At 46.7% G+C, this 21139-nt stretch overlaps 1 protein-coding gene across 1 annotated transcript in view; it reads left to right on the forward strand.

Annotated features, from left to right (window-relative positions):
* Positions 1-21139, forward strand: part of MYO18B (myosin XVIIIB) — a 368096-nt gene that overhangs the window by 256953 nt on the left and 90004 nt on the right. The window contains exons 33-36 of the mRNA XM_007947984.1: positions 1407-1523; positions 5326-5409; positions 7068-7205; positions 10931-11116. Coding sequence (XP_007946175.1) covers positions 1407-1523; positions 5326-5409; positions 7068-7205; positions 10931-11116 — 525 coding nt within the window. The remainder of the gene's footprint in view (positions 1-1406; positions 1524-5325; positions 5410-7067; positions 7206-10930; positions 11117-21139) is intronic.

Below are 21139 nucleotides of genomic sequence, written 5' to 3' on the forward strand. Positions count from 1 at the left end.
AACATTGTACTGGAAGTCCTAGCCAGGGCAATAAGGCAAGAAAGGGAAATCAAATGCATCCAAATTGGTAAGGAAGAAGTCAAACTATTCCTATTTGCTGATGATATGAGCCTATACTTAGAAAACCCAAGAGACTCAGCAAAAAAAAAAAAAAAAAACCACCTCAGGCATCTGTACTAGTCCTACTGTACACTCGCTGCCATAAATGGGGATTTGGTCATTATCGTTGGCCTACTCTGTGTCCACTCCTTTAAGTAAAGATGAGGGCATCTCTCATGGACTCAGGTATGCTTACTACCATAAGGTGACCCACCATTTATTAAGGACCCGTTGTGAGCTCAGGTGGTTAAAGCATTTGGCTGCTAACCAAAAAGTCAGCACTTCAAACCCACCAGCCACTCCGCAAGAGAAAAACCAGGCAGTCTGCCTCTGTAAAAATTTACAGCCTTGGAAACCCTATGGGGCAGTTCTACTGCATTGTATAGGGTTGCTATGAGTCAGAATCAATTCGATAACAGTGGGTTTGTTTTTTGGTTATTGTGTACTCACCATTGGATGGGGGACACGGTCATTGTATTATAGACTTCCCTAGAAAAGGGGAAGGAGAAACTAACATATATTCTGGATCTATTATACTGATGAAAACTGCCTGAGTTTCTAAGTTCCCTGTCTGGGTGTACAGGGCTGACTTAAACTTGGACTTGACATGTTCAAAATCCTGAACTTTACATGTTACTACAGATCTGAAGGCAAAAGTTTGTCGGAAGATTAAAATTGGCTCTTTTGTCCCAGAGTTTCTTTGCACTAAATGAAGAGGAACATGGCCACACAGAGCCACATACAAATATACACACAGATATGCAGGGAAACACATAAACAGTCACCTACGTAACCATTAGACACATACAAAATTAATACCCTCATAAATAATATAAGTACCCAAAGCCATCCATCCATTCAAAGCATATTTATCGAGTCCCTGCTAAGTGCCAGATATGATGCCTAGTACTGGAGATACATCTGCAAACAAAGCTAAATGTCTGGTCTCAGGTAGATGACAGGGATGTGTACTCACTCATATGTGTTATGCACCTTTATAAATATACATACATAGATTCCCAGGTGGGCTTACACAGATGTACATCCATTCAACGTACATGCACACTGCATTCACACAGTCAAGTGCATGCCCAATATGGACACACAAACACACAGCTGTCACACGTGACCATGTAGCTCCCCATTTGTCATGCACATCCCCCCAGCAGGCACTGGCACACCCATGGCCATAGGCAGATGGTTACTCACCTGACATGCTCAGGTAAGCATCTCTCTGCTCTTCATCAAGGCCCTGCTGCTCCCCTACCCTCCACCTCACCCAACCCCATGGTCCTGCCTCCCACCAGGTGGATGAGCAGCTGTACCGGCTGCAGTTTGAGAGGGCAGACCTCCTGAAGCGCATTGATGAGGACCAGGATGACCTGAACGAGCTCATGCAGAAGCACAAGGACCTCATTGCTCAGGTAATGGTGCGAGAAGGCTCAGGGGCCTTGGGCTAGGAGGGTGGGGGATGTTGTAAGGGTGATATGGTTGAGTGGCTTCCTGATCTTAGGGCCTTGGAGAGATAAATGCCACAGTGATCAATATGAATTGTAAAAGTTTATGTGGCCCTAAGGGAGAAGAATGTCACTGTCATATGGTGTGTGATATCTGGAGGACATCTCCACCAAGAAAGAATTTAATTCATACCTCTGTCTACTCATCAACCCATCCTTATACTCATCCATCCATCATCACCCTACTGTCCACTCCTCCATCAATCTACCCTGCCATCCGTGTACCCTTCTTTCTATCATCCTTCTACCCATTTGTCCATCCATCTACCCATCCATCCTTTCACCCACTTACTCATCCACCCACCCACTCATCCATCTACCCATCCATCCTTTCACCCACTTACTCATCCACCCACCCACTCATCCATTTACCCATCCATCCTTTCACCCACTTACTCATCCACCCACCCACTCATCCATTTATCCATCCATCCTTTCTTCTACCTGTCCATCTACCATTCCACCAATCTGCTTATGCATTCAATATTTACTGAGCACGTGCTATGTGTTACACACTGAGAAACGCTGAAGATACTGTGTGAACGTAAGCATGTTCTGTTCCTGCCATCATATAGCTCATGGGTTGGCAGACTGGACAGACCTTACCACAGCCACGCAGAGCTGAGCAGAGGCTTGCAAACTGAGCTGAGTTTAGAAAGAACATAAACATGATTCAGTGAATCCTGACTTCGGTTGGGGGTTAGGTAAGGCTTCCCTGAGGAAGTGGCACTTGGATGAAGATCTGAACAAGCAGCAGCAGTTAATTCGAGTGGAGTAGGGCAGCAAAGGTGGAGGGAGGGCAGTGTTCCAGGCAGAGGGAACAGCACATGTTTGGTGGTGTGTTTGAAAGGCTGAAAGGAGGTCAGTCAGGGGAGTGTGGAATGAGGTGGCTCCATGAGGTTGGCAGAGGAGGACCAGATGCAGGTCGTGGAGGCTGTGATGAGTTTGGATTTTATTTTATGGGTGATGGGAACCACTGGTCAGCTTTCTAAGGGGCACGGGCAGGGATGGAGGACTAACCAGGATGCCAGCCCAGACTTTCAGCCCATGAGGGCAGGGTTCTCTTCTTTCTCATCCATCACATAACTCAGAGCCTAGAAGGGTGCCCGGCTCTTAGCGTGTGCTCAGTAGATGGCTCATGAAGAAATGAACGCTGCAGTACTCCAGTTGAGACAACCATGGCTTGGTCCAGGGAGGTAGAGTGGAGTTGGGGAGGAGTGGGTGGACTCAGGAGACAACTAGGGGGCTCAGTGGCAAAACAGAGGCTTAGGAGGGGGTGTCAAGGGATGTGATGAGGGTCCCCAGCTGACTTCTGGTCTATGAAACTGGGAACAACAGCTCCCTCTGGGAGCAATGAGTGTCTTCCCCACATTGTGTCCCAGGAGATCCCTGGTAAAATGCTTGCCAGGTTTCAAATGTGTCCTACAGAGAGTACATCTGGGGTAGTTTCTGCTACACAATGACAATGATCACAAAAATAATCAACTGTATCATTTATATTATAACAGCCACCACAGAGATACCCTGTGGCACCTTCTGCATCTGTGAATCACACTTATTTGGTCCAAAATGGAAGTTTCTTTGTTTGCTTAATTATAAAATCAGTGTATGCACACACCCATTGCATATGTATGGGAGGGGAGGGGAGGGAAGGCTATTAACAAAGATAATACACACATATTAATTGGGTGTAAGGAAGGACACAGTATCAGCACAATATCACTAAGGCAAAGAAGACACTGAGAGGTGCACAAGAGTTACAAACAACCAAGGGGAACACTATCACAGACACAATCCTGCAGCATCAGGAGTAACAAACAGTAATCTAGGAGTGGATACACAGGCAGACAGACAGGTTGAACAGGTACAGGTAGTAGAAAGGGACTACACACACAACCATATGTAGGTTTGGCCGAGGCTATTTCTACATACATATTTGTATGTGTTGTAAATAAATGTATCTGTGTATATAGTTGTCAAAGACACCAGTTCCTGGAGAAGGATATCATGCTTGGTAAAGTAGAAGGTCAGCAATAAAAGGAAAGACCCTCAATAAGATGGACTGACACAGTGGCTACAATGATGGGCTCACATATAGCAAGGATTGTGCAGGCTGTGTTTCATTTTGTTCATGGCACCTAACAACAACAATGTATATAGTAGACATATAGGGGACAAAGTTATGAGAACTTCTTAGCCATAACCACATACCTTGAGGGAATGAATTACTGAGCTTAGAGGCTGAGGACCACAGTCTTGGGGGACAGCTAACTCAACTGGCATAACATCGTTCACAAAGACAATGTTCTACACCCTGCTGTGGTGAGTAGTGACTAGGGTCTTAAAAGCTAGTGAGCAGCCATCTAAGATGCAACTATTGGCCTCTCACCATTTGGAACAAAGAAGAGTAACAAAAATCAAAGCCTCAAGGAAACAATTAGTCCAATGGACTAATGGGCCTTGGAAACCACTGCCACCACCACCCTGAGACCAGAACTAGATGGTGCCTGGCTACCACTGCTGACCACTTTGATCGGGACCACAGAAGCTCTTGGGCAGAATGGGAGAAACTGTAGAACAAAATTCAAAATCATAATCATGACCAGAGTTACTGGTCTGACAGACTGGTGGAACCCCTGAGACTGTGGGCCTTAGATACCCTTCAGACCTGGAACTGAACCCACCCCTAGGGATGAGCTTACAGCCAAAAACCAGACAGGCCTATAAAGCAAACAGTAATACTCCTGAGGAATAATCAACCAAATCAATAGTCAATCAAAAGGGCAGCATTTGCCCCCAAACAAAGCTCAAAAGGCAGGAAGGAAGGACACACGGACACAGGGAACCCAGGCAGGAAGCAGGAAGCGCGCTGTGACGTTGAGGGGATTGGAGCTAACTTTACAAACCAAACTGTGTGTGGATTCTTGAATGGGAAACTAATTTTCTCTGTAGACTTCCACCCAAGCCACAATAAACATAAATACCTATGTGTGGAAAATAGAAAGTAAGGGCCCCTCTACCTTCAAGAATGTCTCTCTTCCGAGGTAATCACAATCATTTAATTGTACTTTTTTCTTTTTTTTTTTTTTTAAGAACCTTTACTCTCCACTGCCTTGTTTAATATCTGAATAAATCTTACATAGAAGGGCCACCCAGAGACAATCAGTTCATTTGACAGATGGGGATACGGAGGTGCAGAGAGGTGCCGTGGCTTGTCAAGGCCAATAGCCAGCTCTGGCATCCTTGTTACCTGACATCAGATAGTTCTCTCTCCATGGACTTTGGTCCCAGCGGCCAGCACGTTTCAGTCTGGGCTGTCCAGAGGGTAGAAAAGTACTGGACAACTGAGAAAAGCCATGGGCACAATGAGCAGTGACTCAGTTAAAGTTGCATGAAGGATGTTGGCAGGAAAGGGTAACTTTGGGGGCTAGCTATTGTCTTACAGGAGGAAAGTCCTGGCAGTCTCTTTGTGAAATATCAGCCAGTGAAAACCCTATGGATCCCACTAATCCAATCCCATTGTATATAGGGTCACCCTGAGTTGGGGCCTGACTCCATAGCCACTAACAGCAACACTAACATTGTGATGATACAAGCTCTATGAGACTTAGGTATTTGTGGGTTGGGGGAGAAGGCAGTTCTGAGGATGGTTTCCCAACACATCCATGATCTCAGAGTGATTTTTTTTTTTTTTTTTTTGCCTCATCAGTCTGCTGCTGACATTGGGCAGATTCAAGAAATGCAACTGCAGCTGGAGGAAGCCAATAAGGAGAAGCACAAGCTCCAAGAACAAGTATGTGCTTGGGGTGCTGCTGCTCCCCATCGTGTGTGGAGTGGGAGGGGAGGCGTCCTGCTTGGTGTACACATTTTGGCTCCTGGAAGCTGTCGTTCATTCCTTCACATTCATTCCTTCAACACTCACTCAGCTCCAGTTGAGTGCCAGATGAGTCGAGAACAATGGGAGCACGTGCGTGCATGCACACACACACACATTCACACACGCCTGCCTGTGCCCTGTGCCTGTTCAGCATCCAAAGACACCATATGCAATGGGACCCATTAGCCTATTCAGTGCAGGCTTTCCTCCCTTTGAGAAAATAGCTTTGAGAGACAGAGGATGGTTTGTGCAAGATGGGATCTTGGCCATTTGAGAAGTCTTTCTTTGAAGTACCTCCCAACATCTCTGACTTCCCCATCATTGGTGGGCTGCTATTATCCACGAAACCCTTGAAGCCCTTTGAGGACCACTGCATGTGTCTGCTGAGCATTATGGACAGAGTGACCCCATCTCCAGGAAATGCCTGAGTAACAGCAAACACAACAACAAATAATAGCAGCTGGGTGCTTATTATTATAAGGACCCCTGCTGGTCTGGTGGTTAAGGCACTTGACTACTAACCAAAAGGTCAGTGGTTCAAACCCACCAGCTGCTCCTCAGAAGAAAGATGAGGCAGTCTGTTTTCATAGAGATTGACAGCCTTGGAAACCCAATGAGGGTCTCTATGAGTCAGGATCGCCTTGACGGCAGTGAGTATGGTTTTGGGTTTGGTACTATTATGTGCCAAGGAGACCTGGTGGCACAGTGGTTAAGCACCTGGTTGCTAACCAAAAGGTGAGTGGTTCCAACCACCCAGTGGCTCCCTGGGATAAAGACCTGGCCATTTGCTGCTGTTAGGATTGTTGTTGTTGTTATGTGCTGTCGAGTCAGACCTGACACATAGCGGCCCCTCCTTGGGTTTCCAAGGCAGTATCACTATGGAAGTAGATTGCCCCATCTTGCTTCCAAGGAGCGGCTGGTGGGTTTGAACCGCCAGCCTTCTGGTTAGCAGTCAAGTGCCTTAGGCACTATGATACCAGAGCTCCTGCTGTTAGGATTACAGCCTAGAAAACCCTGTGGAGTTCTGTCACATACAGTCACTATGAGTCGATATCGACTTGATGGCACCTAACAACAACATTATTACATGCCAGTCACTAATCTCATTCACTCCTCCAAACAAAAATGAAGAAACTGACTTGCCCAGCTTCACTGAGCTGGAAAGTGCTGGAGCCAGGTTTTGAACACTGGTATGTGTGCCCTGTCCCCAGACCCACCCTTGGCTCTGTCCCCTGATGCTAAAGTTTGCTGCTTGCAGACTGGCTTTGCTCCTTTAGCATGTTATGGAAAGAAGGTAAGAGAAGCACTGTTTGAAAGTCCTGCTTTGGATGCTGAAGGCCCAGGAAACATTGCTTCCCAGCAACCGAGACCCAGGGGCAGGAGCCGGTGGGAGGGTTCAGTCAGCGTCCTCAGATCAGAGCCCAGCAGCTCTTGCTTCTGCAGACATTCAACCTGCGGCACCTGAGCAGAAAGGGAGGTGGTATGTGTGGGCCCAGGGCTGGGTCGTGCATGTGTCCGTGTCCTGGGCTTCTGGGCCAACAGGTGGCCAATGGACCTCTCGGGTTTGCCCCCAGCTGCAGGTGGCTCAGATGCACATCGAGTACCTGGAGCAGTCCACGGTGGATAGAGCCATCGTCAGCAGGCAGGAGGCAATCATCTGTGATCTGGAGAACAAGACAGAGTTCCAGAGAGTGCAGATCAAGAGATTTGAGGTACTGGTTGACACAGAGGAGGAGCCCTGATGTGACAATGGTTAAGTGCTTGGCTGCTAACTTAAAGGTTGGAGATTTGAACCCCTCCAGCCAGAGAAAGACTGGGTGATCTGCTTCCAGATTACAGCCTAGAAGATTCTATGGGACAGTTCTACTCCATCACATGAAGTCACTTTGAGTTGCAGTCGACTTGACAGCACCTAACAACACTGACACGTAAACACTGCTTGGATGTAGACCAGTGAGGGCGTTTGTGTAAGCTCTGTCCTTCCTCCCACTGTCTATCTATCTACTCACACAACCTTCTCTGACTATACATTGCTCATCCGTTCCCCATCCGAGTTCTCTCCCTTCTCTTCTTCTGTGTGCCCTCTCTCTCTTTGTCCATCTTTCTACCAACTGACCAACAAGTCATCTATTCGTCCACCTACCTATTTCCATCCATCCGTCTTACTCATCTCCAAACATCCTCACTTGTCCATTCATCTATCCACCCCGCTCCATTTGGTCTTCATTTTCCCCTCATTCTTTCTTCTCTTACTCTATTCCTTGATCCTTCAGCCCTCAACCCCTCTGCCTTCCTGTGAGTATAACCACTGATCCATTCTTCCTGTCTCCTTCCACCCACTCATCTACTTATAAACTGAACACTCATTTTGAACAGAAATGTATTAAGCACCTAGTATGTGCTAGGCCCTGTTCTTTTTTTTTTTTTTTTTTAATATTTTATTGTGTTTTTGGTGGAAGTTTACACAATAAATTTGACAATTTCTGTATACACTGTTCAGCAGTGACATTAGTTACATTTTTCACAGAGTGTCGACATTCTCTGTAATTGTGTTCTGGCTGCTCTACTTCTAGTACTCTAGTTTTCCGGCCCCTTTATCATCTCATCTTTGCATTAGAGTAAATGCTGACCTTTTGATCTCATATAGGCCCTGCTTGATTGCCTGGCAGACAGATGTGTAAACAGATTCTACTTTCCAGAAGCATAGAGCTTTGCAGAAGTGGCTAAGACATGTACATAAATACCCATACCATGGAGAGGAGCCTGTGGGGTTTGGAGTGCAGAGATCTTTTCAGATGGAGAATCAAGGAGGCTTCCAGGAGGAGGTGGCGTGGACCTTGACAGACAGCTGAGACTTGCCCAATAATGACATTCACATTGCCCTTAGGCTGGGAACGCAAGAAGGTATCTACCTCTTCAGCTCTGTAGGCCAGTGACATGGGGCTTTCGGAGAGGCCATTTCAATCATCAAAGTTCTTTTCCATTCCACTTGATGTCACCACAACCCCACAGGGCAGGTAGTGTAGGCCCCATGTGATGAATGAAAAGATGGTATCAGGAAGGTCATATGACTGCTCAAGACAAAACCACACTGTCAGGCTTTAACTCCCCATGTGGCACAATGGTTAAGTGCTTGGCTACTAACCAAAAGATTGGCAGGTCGAGTTTACCAGAGATGCCTCCAAACAAGGACCTGGCAACCTCCTTCCAAGAGACTGCAGCCATTGAAAACCCTATGGAGCACAGTTCTACTCAGACACACATGGGGTTGCCATGCATAGGAAAGGACTTAACAGCAACTCGTTGGTTTTGGTCATGATCAGAATGCTTAGCTCAGTGGTTAGCATGTCAAGAATACTGCTGAATTCAAATCATGGTGGCATGCTGGGAATTTTTTATAGTGGCCTCATTCATCGTAAGGCTTAGGAGTTCAGTGAGAGAACATTAGGCTGGGGCGGGTTTTGGTTTCCAGTTAATAAAAGTGGATAGTGTCTGGGAAAAGAGTGGGTGGACACTTGCCCATTATGCCATCCTGGTCCCTGGTTCCAATTTCTCTGTAGCCAGTTGGTAGACCAGCTGTGGTCTGTAGACCACAGTGTAACAGCACATCTATACAATAGGAGGTTGAAGTCCTCACTCTGAAACATTTTCTCCCAATCTCCTGATAGACATTTGGTCTCCAATAAGGCTGCTAAGAATGATAAACACAAGGAAATTCTTCGTTGCCTTGATCCCAGTGGTTCTGATATGTCATCCTTAAAGGCCTGACTCTCTCTCTGCAGACCACCATGAAGCTGTGGTCTACACATTTAAAATGATTTAATAGGGAACACCGTGGTGTATCACAGATCAGTTCTTACTTGATTCTAGCACAGCTAAGTGACAACAGAGAAGGGAAAAAAAAGAGAGTAGAAACACGTTAAGTTGAACCCAATTCACTTTTCCCTCTACCATCTCTATGTGAATTTAGCAGAAAAGCAGGTCCAGGTCATGGAGTGCTGGGGCCCTGAGTACTTAACAAAGGACTAAAATACTCCTGGGTGCCCCATCCTGTGTCAACATGTGATCAGTTGATTCCAAGCTTGTTGACCAGTGAAGGAATTCTGCAGAACAGCCCTTGGGTTTGTCTTCTGCAGCTTAGCAACGTCCAGAGCACTTTTCCACTGTTTCTTTGTGGATCTTTTTCCCATGGAAAAGGAAAAATGCTGTAAATGTTAGAGCTGAGGCTCCTGAGAGATTACCAGATCCAACCCCCTTGTTTTACAAATCAGGACACCACACTTCACATGGCGGAAGGGGTTTAGCCCTTTAGTCTAGTGTTCTCTCTGCTGTACCGCTCCACCTCCTAAACCTTGAGAGGAATGAAAGCTGCTATAAATATTAATAATTTCCAATGTGGACGGAGTATGTCATATACATGCCAAGCATTCAGCCAAACCTTCTACATAATTTAACTCATTAAATGCTGACAGCATCTCTTGTAACACAGATACTCCCCTCACCCATCTCTCGGAGAGGTTAAATAGCCTGCCCAAGGTCACATGGCCAGGAAGTGATAGGGATGGGATTAGAACCCAGAGCATCTTCAAGGTCAGGGTTCTCATCAGTGTGTTACACTACTTCTCAGAATTAAAACCAACCAACACAAAAAGAACAGGTGGTAGATTCAGACTTCTTGCAGCCTCCTATGCTGCAGGCCAGAACCGCACTTCATAGAGTTTTGAATGGCTGCCATCTTACATGAAGGTCCTGGGTGGCAAATACAGTTTGTGGTCAACTTGTAACCCCAAGGTTGGTGGTTTGAACCCACCCTGCCATGGGAGAAAGGCCTGTCAAATCTGCTTCTGCAAAGATTTCAGCCATGTAAACTCTATAGAGAAGTTCTACTCTGTATCACATGGGGTCACCGTGCATCAAGATCAGCTAGAAGGCAATGGGTTTGCTGCTTTTGTTAATCTCATGGAAACAGATCACCATGCCTTTCTTCCTAGGTACCACTGGCTGGCTTCAGATTGCCAACTTTTTTGTTAGTAGGTCAGCCCAAACCGTTTGCACCACCCAAACCAAAAAAGCCAAACTCAATGCCATCAAGTCAATTTTGACTCATAGCCACGCCTTGTTAGGTTTCTGAGGCAGTATCGTTATGGAAGTAGACTGCCCCCCATCTTCCTTCAGAGGAGTGGCTGGTGGGTTTGAACCGCCAGCCTTCTGGTCAGCAGTCAAATGCCTTAGGCACAACGCCACCACCCAGAGACCGGCAACTCTTGAGTAGCAGGATCTTCCCTGTTGAAAGTAAATTCTTCATTTTATATCAGAAAGTCAAATTATTATCAGAATCACTTTATAGAAAGTCAAGGATTTCTTTCCTGGAGCCCCTGTTTTAGGCCCCAGGCCTCTGACTCCACGGTGGGCGTGTGCTCTCTGCCTCTTCCCCCAGGTCCTGGTGATGCGGCTCCGGGACAGCCTGATCAAGATGGGCGAGGAGCTCTCGCAAGCAGCAGCCTCCGAGTCCCAGCAGCGGGAGAGCAGCCGCTATTACCAGCGGCGCCTGGAGGAGCTGAAGGCGGACATGGAAGAGCTGGTGCAGCGGGAGGCAGAGGCGAGCCGGCGCTGCATGGAGCTGGTGAGTCCGCAGGCCTGCCTGGGACCTCTTTGGTATTGAGAGTTTGGAATGGAGAGTTCTTCTTTACGTGGTCCACGGGGACGAAAGTCTTGGAACGGAAGGGTAATGTGCTTGTCTTCCAGTCTTCTGGAATAGGCAGGAAGTAAGGAGAAGACTGCCCCAGATGGGCAGAGAGACGACCTGTCATTGGCTGCAAGCCCTTGGGGGCAGGGCAGGCCTACGGTGGACCAATGGCATTCATTTTTGCTGAATGGTTGGCAAACACGCTTATGTCCCAGACCCCAGACTTCCCTTTCCTGCCTTGCACGTTCCACTCAGAGTAAAAGAAGGGAGTCAATGGCTGTTGAATGTGTACGTTGTGTCTTATCTCCTATAATCCTTGTACTAACCCCATTACGTCAGAAATATTATCCCCATTTTACAGATGAGGAAACAGACTTCAGAAAGGTAAGTAGTGACACCTACTCAGCATCAGAACTATTTTGGGGGCCGTTAACAACAAAAATAATGATAAAGCCACCATGTATTGAACACTTACCATGTCCGGTTCTGTGTTAAAAATTCTTCATTTAAACCCTCATCAGCCCAGTGAAGTAAATACTAGTCGTATCTCCATTTTACATATGGAGAAACTGAGGCATAGGGCCATCTACTTGCCTGAGTCAAGGCTCAGCTCTCTGCAGTCACTTGCTCAAGGCCGCAGGCTAGTAAGAACTTAAACCCAGGTCTGTCCAACTCTGTAGTCTACTCTTCTAGCCACTAAACCATGCTTTGCCTGTGGGGTGGCCCAAGGCGCAATTTAAATGCGTTCCTGCCAGGGGGAAGGTTCTCCATCAGTGCATTTTTCTGAGAACAATTTCCTGCAAGGATGACTGAGCATCTGAGGGAGCCCGGTCCACCTTTTCTGTTCCAGCCGAGACATCCTCAAGACTCCAGATTTGGGATTCTGTGAACATGGATGGCCTCGGGCCCTGCCCCTTGCTGACCACTATAGAACCCTCACTGAGACAAACCACAGGGTTCTGAGGCTTGGCCCAGAAACCAATGCCAGCAAGTCGAGTCCAACTCATAGCAACCTTCTAGGACAGTAGAACTGCCCCACAGGGTCATTAAGGCTATACACTTTATGGAGAAGCTGGTGGAGTCAAACTGCTAACCTTTTGATTAGCAACCAAGTGCTTTAACCACTGTACCACCAGGGCTTGCCCCAGAGGTCTCTTAATCCCAGTCATGCTTTCCCCACCGTGTCTACTCTGGCTTTGTGACAGTTCTCACTGGCTTGTCCTCCTGCGGCAAATATATTTCTCGGGCCACTGCCTCCCAGGGCCTGTGTCACTCCCATCAGCTTTGCGTTTGACAGGCCTGAGGACAGCCTGGCTGTTTGGTGTGGGGGAGGCACCACACAGAGAATGAGGTTCCCAGACCAGGTCTAGGCCTCTGACTGGCGGCTCCTCCATCCTCATGGCCCTGGGAGAAGGAAGACTCTTTCTTGCCTATGACAAGATAACTCCCTCATTAACCAGCCCTGCTTCTAGTGAAGTGGGTTCCCCTCCTGCATGCTCTGCCTTGCAGCAAGAGAATGTCCCCAGCCTCTCTCTTCTGATGTTGTCTTTACTGGCCAGGCACCAGGCATTCTGGGCAGGTCCAGGGGTGGTGGCCTTCTGTCCCTTGCTCTCTTTCCCCCTGTCTTTGCTCTCTCTCACCTCCCTCTCTTTCCTTTCCCGATCCCCATTTCCAGGCCTAGATTAAGACTTTTAAAGAACCCCAAATACAAAAAGATTATGGTGCGATGCTATAGGTAGAACAAAATGAAAATGATACAAACCTGTAAAACACAAAGCTTGCATGTATGACGAAATTCAACCTGCATCTTTCTCTGTGTTCCAATTGTAAGATTCTGGATAAGTGTATTGAGACTGAACTTTTCTCTGTTGTAGTGTGTTTGTGGTTGGGAGGAGAGGACATCTTCCAGCTTGGCTGGGATCCTAAGTCTGAACATTGTCTACCTATTGGGTGACCCACTGCTGCCTATTGGGGTGAACAGTGCACAAGAGGACACTGTCAGGCTAGCAGTCTCTTCCCAACAGTGGATATCCAAACTCACCAACCTATTTTTGACTTTGGGCCCTGGGAAATTTCCTTTCGGAGAAGCAAGAAAGCCATATTTTCATATATTGCTCATTTAGTCACTTACTCATTCAACACGTATCTCTTAGCACCAACTAGGGGTGTGACACGGGGCTAGGCATTGGTGAAAAGGACAAGGAAGCATAAGTGCCCTGCTTTGTAGAAGCTCACAGTGTAGACAGAACCCCTTGTAAGAGTTAAATGAGCACTGTCATTTTGAGATAAGCCCTGTGCCTGAGGCCCCTCCTGTTGGCCTGGCATCCTAATAGTTTCCTAGGCTTCTTAGAAGAGATCATCTCACCTATCTAGTTCCATGTCAACATTTTGCCTTCTTCCATCCCATCCCTGTAAGACAGTAGAACAGCTGCTTGGTGCCATACATTCTTTTTAATCATCACTAAAACCCTGCAAGGCCATGAGAGTTCTGGTTCATTTATTGATCCACTGTGTATCTGTAGCTTACACTATGGGTCAAGCTTCATGTTAGGCACTGGAGATCCTTTGGGGAACAAGACCCACCCTACCCCTCGAGGAGCTCCCACTGTGTGGGGAGATACTGTTAAGGGCCATCACTAGTGTATTTCTTAGAGTTTCCTCTGTGAAGGGAGCTCAGAGTATCTGCAGACCAAGCGAAGGATCTATATACTGTGGTTTGGGGAATTCTTGGAAGACCAAACCAATGGAAAGCCAAAGTAGCTTCTGTCGAATCGATTCTGACTCATGGCATCCATGTGTTACAGAGTGAAACTGCTGTGTAGGGTTTTCTTGCCTGTGATCTTCCCAGAAACAGATTTCCAGACCTTTCTTCCATGGTGCCACTGGGTGGGTTCAAACTGCCAACCTTCAGGATAGCAGTAAAGTGCAAACTGTTTGCACCACCCAGGGATCTATCTTAGAAGGCCACCTGGCACCAAATCTCTCCTCTGCCCAGTACCTCCACCACCAATTCATTTCTTTGGCTTAAGCATTGCCTGTTTCTTCTTTCATTTTTAAGATACAAATTTCCCTCTTAGGAAAATAGAATGGACTTCTCCACAGTCCGAGTCTGCATTTGTTCATTCATTCATCCCTCAGGAAACACTGAGTCATTCTATGATTGGTCCCTTTGCATGGTTGTCTTCTTTGACACATACATCAACGCTGGAGGTGGGCACAGCTCTGTTTTTACAGGTGAGGACATGGAGGTGCAGAGATGTTGACATGGCCTGCCCAGGGCTGCAGAGTTGAAGAGTGGCAGAGCTCAGATTGTCATCCCTATATGCCCACCTCTGAAGCTGTCCCTGTCACACCACACTGCCCTTCCCACCAGGCCTGCTGACAAATGACTCTGCTGGGGGTGTCAGAAAAACATGGAGAGAAGCAAGAAGGATGTTGGTGGATCTTCCTCGTTCCTTTCCACCTGTCCCCAGCCTGGAGCATTCTTCACTGTTGGTGTTGAGTTGTTTCGTATGAATGATTTATACCCCCAGCCCTTTCACGGGCACATCCAGATCAGGATCAATTACTCCACTGATGAAACTTCTCTTCCTGGAAAAAAGAAAAAAATGAGATTTTTCCATTAATTTTAGTAAATGTACTATTCCTGGCAACTCCAGGAGCCATTATGGAGAAAAGCATATTTTGGCTGTAAATCATCCAAGGCCCTTTGTCACTGGGGTGACAAGAACAGCTCATCTGCAGATTTATATCCTGTTGGTTTTTGACAGTAAAGCTTGGATGAAGCCATCGAAGCCCCAGGATGTGGTGTCCAAGGGGAGCCAGGAGAGACAGAGATGATAACGGAAGGTCATCGGATGATGGCATCTCATACAGTGGTTGATGGTGATGATGTTAGGTTAGTGAGTTCTTCACATGAGTTCTCACATTTAAGCCCCACCCTTAGAAGTAGGTACAAATTGCTTTAGGCCAGATGCACCTTTGGAGGCTGAACCTGTTTGCATTTACCTTTCTTCACCTTGACCTGGTCCCATAAACAGCAACATGACAAAGCATGAAAAATGGAAGTTGTTGAGAATTTCATTTTACTTGGATCAACAGTCAACACCCATGGAAGCAGCAGTCAAGAAATCAAATGGCATGGTGCATTGGACAACTCTGCAGCAAAAGACCTCTCTAAAACCCTACAAACCAAAGATGTCACTCTGGTGACTACAGTTTGCTTGATTCAAGCCATGACCTTGTCAATCACCACATATGCATGTGAAAGCTGACCAATGAAATAGGAAGTGGGAAAAAAACATTTCAGTTATGGTGTCAGCAAAGAATATTGAATATACCATGGACTGCTGGGAGAGCAAGCAAATCTGTCCTGGAAGACATACAGCAAGAATGTTCTATAGAAGCAAAGATGGCAAGACTTCATCTTACGTACTTGGGACATGTTATCAGGAGGGACCAGTCCCTGAAGAAGGCCATCATGCTTGGTAAAGTAGAAGATCAGTGACAGAGAGGAAGACCTTCTACAAGATGAATCGATACAGTGCCTGTAACAATGGACTCCAGCCCGGCAGTGACTGTGAGAATGGCACAGGACTGGGCAACATTTCCTTCTGTTACATATAAGGTCGCTGTGAGTCAGAGCCAATTGGCAAGTGCCTGACAACAGCACCTTGACCCAACTCTCATCTCAGTTTTCACCAGAGCCAAGTGTAATAAACTTCTCAGGTCTTGAAAAACTAAGGCGGTACTTCTGCTCTCTCTTAGTCCATCTGTCAGTCACCCTGTGACCCAGGCTGGACACCAGGGTGGCCTTCTCCCTCTTGCTTCTGCAGATTACTGGCCAGGCCTTCTGATTTGACCCCTCTGAGGTAGTTTTCAAACCCAATCCCCCTGTCCATCTGTTTCTTTTGTCTGTTCAGGACACACACACACATACACACACGCATGCATACACGTACACAGACATGTACACACACTCTCACACACGTCCCTAGACTTCTGCAGTGACCTTCTAACTTGTCTCCTACTTCTCCTTCACTCTTTTTTCTCCCTGCAGAAGATCATTCCATAAGGGGCATATCTGAGTGTGTTACTCCTCTGCTAAAGAACCTTCCATGGCTCCCCATTGCCTACAGAGCAAAGTTCAAACTCTTTCCATGGACTGCAAGATCCTCTGATATCTAGCCCCTGTAGAGTTTTCTATTCGGTTGTCTGCTTCTCATCATTTTGCATTTTCTACTCAAGCATGAAGGAAGCTCCTGTGGTCCCCAACGTCATGTAATTTCTTGACTCGCTGCCTTTGTTCCCATGCACCCCTCTGCCTGCCTACTCAACCTTCAGAATTCAGACCACATCTCATTTCTCCAGGAATCCCTCACTGTCATCTCCACCCTTCACCTCCTCTGTGTTCCCATGGCCCCCTGTGTTCACCCCATCAATGCACAAGACACTCAGTTTTGCAGTTGCTCATTTTGTTTCTTCTTGAACAGAGAGCCCCTGAGGGTCTCATTGGGTCTTATTTGGCTCTTGGTCCCCAGCCTCCAGTCTAGGGGCAGTCAGAGAGTGGAGTTTCAGTAACTGTTGGCTAAATACTATCCTCAACCGCTTAACATATGCAACAGATTTAAATATAAATATGTATCTGTGTATATGTATAAATCAGTTGCAGTCAGGCCAGTTCTGACTCATGGGGACCCCACATGCCCCAGATAGAACTGGACTCCATAAGGTTTTCAATGGCTAATTTTTTTAGCAGTAGAGCACCAGGCTTTTCTTCTCAGGTGCCTGTGGGTGACCTTGAACCTCCAACCCTTTGGTTAGCAGCAGAGGCATTAACCGTTTGCACCATCTAGGGACTCCTGTTTATATTTTTTTATCTCCATTGATCTAGGAAAATTAGAAATTGAGATCAACCAACTTATGTTTGGGTCCTACTATGAGCCTAGCCCTGTGCTGTGCCTGATGTTATGGGTGATGCAGACATGGATAAGCCAGAGGCTGAAGCCTTACAGAGTTTAAAACTAGAGGAGGAGATGTACAGTTCCCTAAATAATTCAGAGACAAGGAGGGATGTGTGGACTAAAGAGGAAATGGTTTGGTATAGACAGGAGACCTGGAGAAGATTTGATTTGCTTTTCTTAAGCAATGAAACCAGTGTGGGTTGGCAGCTTTCAGAAGAGTAGCCCATTGTTAGTTCCTCACACTCAGGTTCAGCAAGTGTCTAGTGAATGCCTGCTGTGTGCTAGGCAATGTCCAAGCCTTCAAGAAGTCAGAGATATGAACAGAGACCCATCACCTCCTCCTTTTCTTCTTTTCTTCCTGCTTATTGCACTCTCCCTCATTCACACCTGCTAGTTGCATAATGCTTCTCTCTCTCCGCCCCCTCTGCCTCCACCTGCTCCTCTTGCTCTTCTTGATTTCTCACCTGGCTAGGTTTCAGCATGTCATGTCTCCCTGTGTCACACACACCCTCACTGGATTATTTTGACTTGTGTTGCTGGGGAGTGGTAAGAAGAGCACTGTCCTTGGAGTCTGAGACCTTGAGCAGCTAAGTTAACATTGCAGAACCTCAGTTTCCCATTGTGTAAAACAGGTGGGGGCATGTAATGCAGCCTATCGCATTGTGAGGCTCAAAGAGGTGATAGAGGTTCAAGCGCCAAATGATTGCACACAGTAAGCACTTAAAGCATACAGAGTTCTGGTGGTTTAGTGGTTAAGGATTTGGCTGCTAACCAAAAGGTCGGCAGTTCAAATCCACCAGCTGTCCCACAGAAGAAAGATGAGGCCCCCTGCTTCCGTAAAGATTTACAGCCTTTGAAACCCAATGGGGGTCACTATGAGTTGGAATCAACTCGATGGCAGTGAGTTTGCTTTGGGTTAGTTACCTCACAGTAACCCTTGAGGTGGCTTCTCTGATAAGCCCCACTTTACAGGTGATGAAATAGAGGCTCATGGAGAGACATGATGTGTTCAAAGTCACACAGCAAGTGGGGTTGGGGAGGGGTGGCCCATATCAGGAATGGGGAAAGTCAAGGATGGAGAGAGGTGGAACTCAGCCCTCCATATACACAGGGAGAAAAGACAGTAGCGATTCCAGCAAAATTCATTCCCAACCTTTCTGAGGGCCAGAGGCGACTTCACAGCAGAATCTAATTCTGAGTGGAATTGAAGGGCTCGCTGCAGAGTGTGTACTTTTAATAATGTTTAAATAAAACATGGGCGCATGGGTGTGATCTCCTCACTGAGCCTGGCTTCTCAGCTGCCTGGGCAAGGTCATAAATAGTTAATAGACAACCACTTATGACTCTACTTCTGTTAAATCCGGCATCAATTATATATGGCCCATGAATTATGTATGTGGCATTAACTTTGGGAGGTGCATTTTCCAACTTGAGAGGAGAAAATAAAAATAATACAAGGTCTAAAGTAGATGAGGGGTAGTTGTGAGGGCCTGGTCCCTCTCTGTATTGGTGAATTTCTCTGCCAGGATAGAGCTTTCCATTGATGGGGTTGAGAGACTGGATGACTTTCCATCTGGAAGGACTCTGCCAGACTCCCAGGTGAAAAGCTCGGGGCAATAGTGTGTGGTAAATTAACAACTGGCTTTCTAGAGCAGGCGGGTTTCTTTGTAGGTTTGCCCATTGCTGTGGTGTAAATACTCTTTCCAGGGCTGATTTCAAGCTACCAACATGATGGCACTGAACACAGAGCTGGGAAGTGGTGTCCAGTGACCAGACCCATTGCTGTCATGTCGATTCTGACTCACGGTGACCCCGTATGTTACAAAGTGGAGCTGAGCCCCATGGGGTTTACAGAAGCCAATCACCAGGCCTTTCTTTCATGGCACCACTGGTTGGGTCGGAACCACCAACCTTTTGGTTTATAACCAAAAAAACCCAAACTCACTGCCATCAAGTCAAATCCCATAGCAACCCCTCCTTGGGTTTCTGAGGCAGTATCTCTATGGAAGTCGATTGCCCAGTCTCCCTTCCGAGGAGTGGCTGGTAGGTTTGAACTGCCAGCCTTCTGGTTAGCAGTCAGATGCCTTAGGCACTACACCACCAGAGTGCAAACTGTTTGTGCCACTGTGGAATCTCATGTGCAATGGGACACCATTAGGTAGCATTTCTACCATATAGATAAAATGGACAGAATAACCTCAAAAGCATAAATTGTAGCAAAATAATTAGGAGATGCTACGTTTTGATTAATTATTACCTTTCATTTCAACATAATTTAACAAGCACTCTTGTAAGCTGGTGTGAGCCCGTTCTAGTACACTGCCTACATCTGGTCTCCTTAGGATGGAGTGCCTGTGTCCCAGTTCTGAGGCTATAGTGGAGTGGAAGGAGCATGACTTTGGAGTTGGGGAGTTCTTAAATCATTGCCATGGCTTGCTAACTGGGTTCCCTTAATTAAGCCTACTCAACGCTCGGAACTGTGACCCCTGCAGAAAGTTCCTTTACCTTGTGTGTAAAATGAGCATAAAAGAACCCTGGTGGCACAGACAGTTATCTGAAAGGTTGATTGTTTGAACCCATCTAGCAGCTCTCAGAGGAAATACCTGCTTCCATAAAAATTACAACCAGGAAAACTCTATGGGATGTGTCTACTCAGTCACTTGGGGCGTCCATGAGTCAGAATTGACTTGACAGCAAAAGGACTGTAATCACATCTACTCAGAGTGCCTAAGGCACGTAACTCATGCCATGCTTCTAGCTCTGCCTGTCACTTAATTATCTTTGAAGGCGTGAGGGGTCCTCCATCTTCCCTCTTGTCCACTTTCTCCTGGCTTCTCAGAACTTGGCCCCCATGTGGCAAGGACCTTAGGAGGCCCTAGGACAGATTCTGGGTTTTTGTTTGTTTGTTTTTGTGTTTTGGGGTCCCTGCGTGGTATAAACAGTTAACACACTTGGCTGCTAACCGAAGGGTTGGAGAGTTGAGTTCACCCAGGGGCATCTTAGGGAAAAGACCTGGTGATCTACTTCAGAACATGAGCCACTGACAACTGTGTGGAACACCGTACTCTGACACACTTGGGGTCTCCATGAGTTGGAAGCAGCTCCATGGCAGCTGTGTTTGTGTGTGTGTGGTTTGGCCATCCAAAGCCCTGTGTTTCCAAACTGCAGGTCAGAATGCAGCCCTTCTCAACCTGCCCCGGTAGCATTCACCAAACCCAGAGTGAAGGGGTTTGTTGTAAAAACCTCCCAGCGCTTTCCTCACACAAATAGCTATATACTTCAGAGCATAAGGATGAATTATTTTGGCTGGGACCGGCAGGATTTAAAAAGGCATTCCATATGGAGGGCATTTGGGGCCACGGGCCAGGTGTAAATAATACCTTTTATGGCTCTCTGGCGGGGAGATAGCTCTTCTAATTACTGCCTCTTACCTCAGTGCGATAGAAAATGGCCCAACACATTTACAACTGTGTTCACAGACTGCCTCCATTCCCCACGCGTAGGCCACCCGTGTTCTCTGAGGACTGACTGGGCAACCATGGGTATCACTCTTCTCCTTCTGGGTACCATAGTCTCCTGTTGGTGTTCTTACAGTGGTTTTTGCACAAACGCAAATTGATCCTAAATGAGACTTAGTCATCTGGAGCCACCAGCCAGACCCATTTCTGAAACTGACTCCTCCAGGCTGACTTTATGCCACGGTGAATGTGTTTGTCTCCCTCCACGAGGTCTGGTCATCTAATGAAATGAGTTTCTCTGTCTGCCACTGAGATGAGATATCTTGATAATAAAATCTATTACCGAAAGCCTACCTAGGAATAATTGGTTCTATTACTCCCCCCAACTTGTGGCTTTGTTTCAACATTGAAAACAGTCTCTCCAGCAATTAATCAGAATTTAAAGGTGCTTATACCAATTACCAATAATGTGAGGCGTCTTGAGATGGCAATCAGAAAAGCAGGTACTAATCTTGTCCCCTGAGACTTCATCAGTTGAA

This window comes from Orycteropus afer, unplaced genomic scaffold, assembly GCF_000298275.1.
Source record: "Orycteropus afer afer isolate SDZICR_OR568_19922 unplaced genomic scaffold, OryAfe1.0 scaffold00197, whole genome shotgun sequence".
NCBI classification, from domain to species: domain Eukaryota; kingdom Metazoa; phylum Chordata; class Mammalia; order Tubulidentata; family Orycteropodidae; genus Orycteropus; species Orycteropus afer.